General features: G+C 33.1%; 2 protein-coding genes across 2 annotated transcripts; both read left to right on the forward strand.

Annotated features, from left to right (window-relative positions):
* Positions 1 to 945: 945 nt before the first annotated feature.
* On the forward strand, positions 946 to 1,782 carry BDQ94DRAFT_163980 (MBL fold metallo-hydrolase; the record flags this gene model as incomplete). The annotated part of the gene is made up of 3 exons (XM_026769864.1): positions 946 to 1,064; positions 1,119 to 1,650; positions 1,699 to 1,782. The coding sequence occupies 3 exons, from the start codon at positions 946 to 948 to the stop codon at positions 1,780 to 1,782; spliced, it is 735 nt and encodes a 244-aa protein (XP_026620058.1).
* A 5,847-nt stretch (positions 1,783 to 7,629) lies between these two features.
* On the forward strand, positions 7,630 to 8,088 carry BDQ94DRAFT_163981 (uncharacterized protein; the record flags this gene model as incomplete). The annotated part of the gene is made up of 3 exons (XM_026769865.1): positions 7,630 to 7,713; positions 7,750 to 7,833; positions 7,963 to 8,088. 3 exons carry the CDS (start codon positions 7,630 to 7,632, stop codon positions 8,086 to 8,088), a joined length of 294 nt encoding a protein of 97 aa, XP_026620059.1.
* Between the last annotated feature and the right edge of the window lie 1,858 nt (positions 8,089 to 9,946).

The raw sequence follows: 9,946 nt of genomic DNA on the forward strand, positions 1-9,946 counted from the left end.
TTTATATATATTAGCTCAGTGGCATGCTGTATTTATTTAAGTAAGATATTAAAGAAAAGAAGTATCTACTTAGTATAATCTATAAATTAGTAACAGATTATAAGAACCCTGCAGAATGTGATAAAACAACTAGTATTTCCTGAGCGGGATTATTAGGATGATGTACAGGGATATTAATAGCTACTGATTTCTCAAGGAACAAGTCTATTCTGTGGATATAGATTATTTTTATTAATTCTATACAAACTTATAGTATTTCATGGTTGATTCCTTGCTAAGTTGACAGGCTTTCTACCTTGATAAGTAGATTTTATCACACAGAAGCTGTAAGTAATCAGGTAGAATTTGGGAAAAGAAAGAAATTATTTTTAAGGAATATTATAATTCCTAAGTTATTTCTAAAGGTAAAGTATCTAAACTGTATCTTATATATGAATTATACTAAGACCTATGGCTCTGATTAACAGTCTAAAGCTTATCAGGAAAGTGAGGGGCTTAGCGAAATATTATTTCTAATTAGGCTAGACTATTACTAATTCAGAACTTAAGGCATCCATGTACATGCAGACGATTGCTGATGGAAATATGTTGAGCAGATTAGGCTTCAGGAAAGGACTCCGGTGCCCCGTTCAAGTGCGATATCGAAGCATTTTATAATATAAAATATTATTAGAATATCTCCCACACATTCAGTCCTGTGGGATTGTCTCAACTTTGGATAAGACGGTAACCGGGATTAAAAATCAGGGCGCTATACTTACAGAGAATTCGGCTCATTTCTTAGTCAAGATTAGAAATTATAGCTTGTCTGCTCAATGCTTAAGAACCCGGAAAAACCCTAAAGTAACTGGTCTATATTTCTTTTTGGATTTAATACTTGTCTTAAAACGACTTGCCATGTAAGTAGTCTGATACAATCAATATTTTTTTGTCTTGCTTAACGCCATGACGCCTTCAGGCTTCCAGAGCACCGTTACTATCACGCATATCAGTACAGCAACGGCTATCATCAACATAGATGGCATTAAAATTCTCACCGACCCTTACTTCAGCCCGGCCGGCACGTAATATAATGTTGGTATTACTATGCTGAAGGTTTCAGATAACCCAGCCTTGAGCCTGGCTGATCTTTCCCACATCGACGGCGTCCTTCTCAGTCATGAGAATCATGATAACAACTTGGATATCCTGGATTACCGTATTCTCAATGGGCGTCACGTTCTTATAATAAAAGACAGCGCAAAAAATCTTGCTCCTCGTCCTGACATCCGTGGACTAGACTCTTGGGAGTCCGTGATCCTGGTACTAGAGAATAAAGAATTCACAGTGACCAGAATCCTTTATAGATATATACCTGGTCAAGAGTATACTGGCTTCGCCATCATCTTAGAGAGTTTTGGCGTTAGTTCCGATGGCCTTCTGAATACTATCTGGTTTTCAGGTGATACTGTCTACTTTAATAAACTGAAGGATATTCGGAATCACTGGTATATAACAGCTGCTATTCTTAACCTTGGTTATGTGCATGCTCCTGGTAAAATTCTTCAAATCACTCAGCCAGATAGCAGTAGCACTGATGGGCCTATTCAGATCACTATGGATAGTAAAGAAGGTGCTTGTATATTTCACGAGCTTGGGGCAGACATTCTTGTGCCTATGTACTTTGAGTCTTGAAATTATTTTAAACAACATAGGAAGGAATTGAAGGTGGTAATGGAAGCTAAGGGCCTCTGCAATAAGATGTGCTGGTTGGCTCCTGGAGTCTTTAAAAGAATATTTTAAAAAAAGGTAAAGAGTAATCTACTTTATTTTACGGGGTAGTCTTTCCTTCTCTTCTCTCCCTCGTACAACACATTCATACTCTGACCTTTAGCCTGGGCTTATTCTACTCTACTCAGAAGCTTCTAAGGTCAGGTTGTTCTTTTGTCAAGCATATTGTTAATATATGGATTATTTATTACTGGATCTTTACCGTCAGATTTTTCTCTTCTTTGCTGCCATTATGTTGATCAGGCTTTTGAACTTTTGTTGAGCTCTATTAGAGCAGGGGCAAGGGCTTGTATAAGGATTTAAAGATTATTTAAAAAGATTATTATATCTGATATTGGACCTTTTATATCAAGAAAACATGCGCAAAAGCGGAGATGAGCAAAGTGGGAAACTCGTTTTTTTACAAGTTATCCTGTGCTTGTGGAAGTAATAGAGAATGTCTACTATCATTAATTTGAGTAAGTATGGTTTTCAGTCTACTAGCAGTATTGAAAGGGAAACTTATATTGAGGAAAACAGGCAGTTATTTTAATTTAATGAATTTTAATCCTGATACTAATACTACTAAAGGCCGAAATTATAGCTGAAAAATATGATTCTTTATAATGTCCGTTTTGTGTTTTTTAGATTTGTGTCTGTTTTAAGTTGACTGATGTTACGGATCCCTCCTAGTTAACTCACTAGCAAAGCGGACTTGCCAGGCAGAAAGCGCCGATAAGGGCAGCAGTCGGGCAAAACCAAATACAGTGGTATGTCAACAGTTTGTGTTGCCCCACTGTATACGCTAGTGATCCCGCATTCCTGATATAGTAAGATCAAGGTTATTCTGCCTACCACAACAAAATATATGAAGTCTCTGATCATGAAATCTATATAAATCTATCATATTGCAAAGAATTAATATCCTTATATTAATATTTATGTAGTGCTTCATGATCACACGCTTTGTATGCATTGTTTTAGTTGACAGAATATTTTCGATCTAACTGTATTTGGAAGGCGGAATCAAATTTGGTTAGCGTATAATATGGGGCAACGCAAACTATTGACATACCACTGTAGCTATTTAGTGCAATCGTGAATTGCCAATACAACGCCCGGAACGGCCACCCATCACGTGACCATGGATGGTATATGGTCAAGCATATGGTATACGGCATACCATCAAGGTCTATAAGTCCCATAGTGGTATACGTCAGACCAGATGGTATACAGTTTGGTATACGAAGGATAGGATATATAAGGACACTCTTTTATGTACTTAGCTAGTTCTGTTCTTCGTGCTCAATAACACTGTTTTTAAGTAACCATACGTTTGGAAGCTTAGTGATAGAACACTCGTCCGCACTTACTTACGAATAGCTGCGCGGCACTATTCGGCCTTATTTCTCTTGCCCAAGACCAGTTTCTTAGATAGTCATCAGCCTGATACTCCCTTCAATTCAGTTCGACGGTACGTATACCAGCGAAGCTAAGCTAACAGGGACAGGGAAGCGATCCTAGGGTTTGACAGAAAGTTCAAAAACTATACCCAGATGGTTTATAGAATCAGACTACATTCCTAACATAATGCTGATCTAGCCATCGCTGCTCTTCAATCTTAAGATATGGCTGTTAGTCTACAGGCTCCGCGCAGCACTCCATCCATTATAAAATGGGAAATTGATAATTGTATCCCCATCTTCGATATCTGTACCTTTTCTGCTAGACCCGGTTAAGCTTAGCTCAGATCAGCTGACTTTTATACTTCTGTGACAAAGAGATTACTCAAGTACATGCAGAAATCCTACCGCCATCTATTTTGATTGGCTCCTGCCTGGGGCAGTAAATGATACCTTAGGTAGGCAAATATCTTTATCAGGGAGGCGGTAGAATTTCTCACTATACAAATAAGAAGCCCTACCTGATGGGGAGCAAGCTTTACCTACTAAAGTAGGCGGAGGGTAGGTGAAGTGTGTGGCATGAGCGGAGGCTGGTGTAGAGGAAGCCTTAAACAACTTAGAATTAAGGCGGGTCAGGCATATAATCTAACACAGAAAATGCTTCGCCAGGCTGGAATCAACGCAATCAACAATATATTCTCTGCTACATAAATATTAACTCCTATAATTGAACACTCCACAAATAGACCAAGCCCCATCGTCTGTTCGTGATCAAGTTACAGATCATGAATCAAATACTATTAAATATTACCCTAATGAAATAGTGACAATTAACACCGCAGCAGCGTTTCACAAGCAACCATTAAACAAAACTGTGCAGCGGGAACTCCGGTCAGCAATACTTTTAGCAGACTATACCGTCTTCCATTAACCTCACGGATGCACAGCCTCAGAAGATATCCCGAGATCCTGAAATACAGCATCTAAGAAGAATTTCCCGGGGACTCACAGTAAGGATTCGTGTGATGAACCTTACTATCAAGAATACAGCAGAGACAGAGACCGGGAAGCAGAAAAAGCAAGCAGACACGGAGCTGAACAGTATACTCATCTATCTCTAAGATAAAGCCAAGAAGTGAAACTGAAAGAAACCTTTTAGAAATATCGATACAGCAATTTTTAATTAATAATATGAGAGCACTTCTAAAGCCGCGAGTAGCAACGGACGAAGCCAGCTGTCTTATTATTATTATATCTCTGAACAGACAGAGCTTGTCCGTCTTCTATATTACTCTGTGCTCGCGGAAACAATAGAGCATACCCACCATCATTAACTCAAGTATATACAGTTTCTAGTCTGCCAGCAGCGTCAAAAAAAAACCTACATCGAGAAAAGCAGACGGTTATCTCAATACAACAAATACTAATCCCGACACTACTGAAGACTAAAATTATACCTGAAAGATATGACCCCTTACAATATCCGTTCTGCCTCTCAGATTTATATCTGCCCCAAGTTGACCGACGGAAAAAAAAAAAAAAAAAAAAAAAAAAAAAAAAAAAGAAATACAAGACGATTAAACCGTGGAACAACGTGGAGAAGATTCACTGCCAGGAACTAGCTATATTTAACACTGGCAATCGTCGCTGCGGGATATGCAGCATACAGAATATTAATTTTCTGCCTTCCAGCAGAGATAAGTTTAAAAATTATATCCAGACAGTTTATAAATTCAGACTATGTCTCTGATACATGTGTCCCTACCCTCCTGTATAATGATTGTAATTAGTAAATTAATGGTGATGTCATTATCACAGTAATAATAACCTACTGTACTTCCAAGCGTGCATGTTTAGTTGATTACGTCAGTCTGTAGTGTTATACAGATATGCTGGATCAGTCTTTCTATACTTTTTCTTTTCTCTATCAATGCTTGAGTTCATCTATTTATTCGACTCTAGTCCAGCAGTTGAGTATTTAATAAAAATACTATAAAATAATAAATATTATATACTTATATAATAGTTTGTTCTCTCTTTATATTATGTTACACAGCAAGAAGTTTCTTTATATAATTAATATTATTTTTATTTCTCCTGTTCAGCTCAGATGCCTAATCCTTTACTCTACGGCACTTCATGCAAGATAACCTGGTCTGCTCGGAAATTGAGTATTAATGAATTTATTGACAGTTGGTTTAATAAGTTATATATCCTGGACTCTCTAGCCATTCTTATTATAATTATTAAAGAGAAAATGAGATTGTAATGTAGTCTGCTCTAGTTTTGTATTATAGTATTCTGCTAAGCCTGCTTTAATCTACTGTATAATATTCTTTGATTATTCTAACTGCTCATTATCGGGAACCCAGCCAAGAGTATTAATATCTATTAGATCTCTTATTTCTAATAGCTTTTCTATTAATTCTTGTTCTCGATCATGATCTTTCAAGATGCGTTGGATCTCATTTTCTGAGAATTATACTGGACATATAACAGTACTTGGAGGTTCCATATCATTGACATGCATAGGCCAATTTGTAGAAGCCTGAAATATAGTATATTCAAGGAATAATAAATCATCTTTCCATGGTATACTAAAATATTTAAATAATTTTATATGCAGTATTAGATTCTCCTCTCTCAGTATATCAAAATGATCTGGCATTTGATTTATAATCAGCGCAGTATAATAGAAATGGATGAGATATTTCTGTATAGTTTCTTTAACTATCACCTGCTTGAATTTGTTCAGCTGATTAAAATTGTCTGGTATATTAATCTCTGGTTTTACAAGTTGCTCCGACAAAGGATCATCCTAATTTTAAAAATAATCTGGTATACCAGCGCATAAATAAAGTGGTAAAACAACAGCATGTTGCCAGTTGATAATTCCTGATATATTGTTAGAGGAGTTAATTAAAATGTTATTCAGTGAAAAATCTGGGTGCTGAAGAGTAGGGCGAGAGAAGTAATAGTCTGAAAAAACTTCCAGATAAAATATTAATTTTAAAAATTCTAGAAGAAATTATATATATATTGCCGGCTGTGCTTCCTTGAACTTATATAGCTGGCGTAAATATTGTTTAACATGAAGACGAGATCTGCTAAACTGTTTATAAAATTTAAGTTTATGTTTTGCAGGAGCCTCAAAGGCTGAGCGAAAATTAATTTCTAAATTTATTATTAATATATCTGGACTGTTCGTGCAGAGCAAAGATAATTAATATATACAGATTATAATTAATTTCCAAGCATGCTCTTTCTTTGTACTATTATTTATACTGCGCTGTTGGGCTAACCATAATTTTACTAGGGCCGCGCGGGTTATCTTGCACAGTTAGAAGTATTATATATTATAATTATATTAAGTCTTTACGATAATATAAACTCCCGCTAGCCGGGAAGCGGATACTTATGAATTACTTTTCTAAATTAATTATTTACTTTATAATCTTTACCCTGGCTTTATTATTTATTATAAACTATTGAGTGCTTAATGGCACGCCTTCAAGTTTTTCTATTAGAATATATTCTGTACTGACAGGGTTCGCACGGTTAGGGGTATAAGTAAGAATCTTAAGAATAAAGATGTTTTTAGAGTAAAGAAGATTAAGTATCACAGCTTTACTAGCTATAGTATAATATTCTGGAATAGTAATTCTATATAGTATTCTAGTAATTACTACATAACTATCTTTGAAAATAGTCTGAAGAATCCGATTAAATCCTCCTTCTGTGATCTTAGAAAATGAAGCTAGGTCATTGATATTTCAACTGACAGCATTGTATATAGTATTCAAGAATATATTAATATTGAATAGTATATATCATTCACTCCAACAAAGTTCTTCATTAAATCTAAGGCACCATAGATTTCAGTAAAATATAATCACCAGACTAATTTAAATAAGAAGCAGATGTATACAAGAACTGATTTAATATATATTTAAATAAATTATAACTGTTGTTAGAGCTCATATTCCTCCTCAGTAACCTAGGAATTCGGTATAAGGATTTAGAAAAAAGATTTATAGTCTGCCAGGAAATAAAATTAAAAATATAGATGCTATAAAGATACTTCTATCTGTTAATAAATAGATAGAGATAATAATAATTAATAATGAACCAAGGGAAAGATTATGTCTTTTAAAATTATACTTATAACTTAGCTAATTAGTTATTATTTAAATAATATTTATAATTAGCTGAGTTATGACCTTGCCATGTTAACATACTCTGTAACTTTAATAATGAAAACCGTTCTTATGAATATTATTATTTCTAACCAAACAGCCACGTGTCTGCTGTTCAAGTATGAAATTCTAAATACAGGATAAAAATAATCAGCTCTTAATTAAATTTATTTAGTATTTAAAAATAGAGTTATACTTATTATTTTCTTTCGTACTCCAGCTCCCTAATTTTATTATTCATATATATCTGCTTTGAAACCAATCCATACCACGCGTATACTATGATTGAAAATGTCTTCAACAGACTTGAAGAATTTCACGAAAGTCTTCTACAACTCAAAGATTTTGAAGAAGAAATTAGCACTGTATTATAAAATAAACTTAATATACTTATAGATAAGATATTTATGCTAATCAGTTTTGCTTCTGTTTCCAAGCTTATTAAGTATGAACGGGATTTACCAGTCCGGCGAATCACATACAATGTCAAAAAGCTTTCGGGAGATTATACACCAAGATAGAACAAGTTATTGAAACTAAACTATAATATATAATTATTTCTAATACTCTTTTTTAATGGCCTTTCTTTTTTCCCAGATAAAGAGTTTAATTAGCTTGTAGAAAATACTCAAGAATATCTAAGAAGACAAGCTTTTCTTTTAAACTGGATTCTACGTGATTTTATTCGAAGAACCGTAGTAAAACTGCTATTAAATACAAGCACACGGCCATTCCTTTGAAGTTTGTTTCATTAATAACTGTTTTAGTAAGAGCTAATTTCTAGATAGAATATTATAATACAGAAATTCATCTGTGCGAACCAGGAATCTCACCTGAAACAGAGCATACATGCAGTTCCGAAGCAAGCAGTAAGTTTGTTTGTGTATCATTTATTATACTGGACTAACAGACGCAGATTACATATATCCTCAGAATAATAATATGATATCCAAAAACTATGGACAGAAACGTATGCGGCAATATATAGAAGATAAGAAAGATGTATAAGATAATCAGATAGTAGTAAAGTTAACAGAGCCATCTAATAGAAAAAGAGATAAGAAAAATAATATAATTAAAATATAAAATTAATACTAATAATAAAATAAATAAAAATAAAATATATATTTATAAATACTTCTGTCAACAGTATCTTAGCCCTGCCAGAACAATTTAAACAGGCCATTCAGAACAGCAGTCTCTGGAAATAAGAAAGAAGCTGATAATTAAGTATAACAGAATACTTAATTATGATATTTTCTAAAGATAATTCACAGGATATTTCATTCATATTCTAGTATAATTATAATAATAAATATTTCCTGAATAATCTTTTTAAGATCTAATACGTGCTCTCCTTCTAAAATTTAAAAAAGACCACAGCGCCTTGAATATAGCATGTATATTTTAGTAGTATTTCAAAGTCTTTAAATTCTATCAAGTTTTCTTTAAAGACAAGCTGGTCACTTATTTCTTTATTAATAATTAAAAAATATATATCTTTAAAGAATATTATCTTCCTTTTATTATCAGATAAAAAATAATAGCTGGAAATTTTCTTTTTATATTTAGAAAGAGCCCTCTTCCCTCTCTGAAATATAAAAAATAATTAGCTTATCTTTAATATCAATATAATAAGAGAAATTCCAATCTCCATGGCCAGTAAAAAATATCTGTCCTGTAAATTAGCTGGTATTCACTAACCAAGCGCCAAAGATAAGAATTAAGCAGATTATAACAAATAATATACTTACTGTTTTACTAAATATACGCCTTCCGAAGACTTGGGTCCAAGAAGGGTAAATATAAATTATAAAAAAAATATTAATACAGAAACCGTGAAATAGATATATGGCAAGCGAAAGATCAGGATATATTTATATTCAGATTAGAGTACTTAAGAGCTGAATACAACTGTTACTCTTATATAGAAAATCTTTAATATTATAAACTATAGCACCGTCATTGGCATTTAATAACTTCGAGGCCGGAAATGGAGGGGTATTAGAAAATTTATTAAACATGCATATATTTAAGTTATATAATCTTTCCGGATAAGATAAGAAATAATTAAGAACTTGAATATTCTTCCTTATTTAAAAATCCTAATTATTAATATATACCCGTCGAAGTCTCTAGTACTTGTAGATTAAATAATAATATATATTAAATATCTAGTTATTCCGTCTATGATTTCTTCTCCTCGAGTCTGGAAGAGCTGAAAGAGCAGTAGAAAGATTTATAGACTGAATATTATTATTTCTAAACTCGCATTCGCGAATTTAGATAAGGCAGAATTTAATAATTAAATACTAGATTATAATATCTTTTGTTAATCTCTTTGCAAAGTGATTAATTTTAAAATCTAAACATTGTCTAATATTTACTATTTATAACTTATTTTTATATCAGAAATACAATAATTCTCGATGCCTCAGGTTCACGCAGTTAATTAAGTAAAATAATAATAATAAAAACTACATATAAATTTGGTAACTTGGTGGTTTCTGGAATCCAGTAATAAAAGTATAGAATCAAATTAGTTAATTTCTTTATTAATTATATTAAGAACTGTCTGAACATCCTCTTTAGTTCTGT

Source organism: Aspergillus welwitschiae (assembly GCF_003344945.1).
Source record: "Aspergillus welwitschiae strain CBS 139.54b unplaced genomic scaffold BDQ94scaffold_72, whole genome shotgun sequence".
NCBI lineage: Eukaryota > Fungi > Ascomycota > Eurotiomycetes > Eurotiales > Aspergillaceae > Aspergillus > Aspergillus welwitschiae.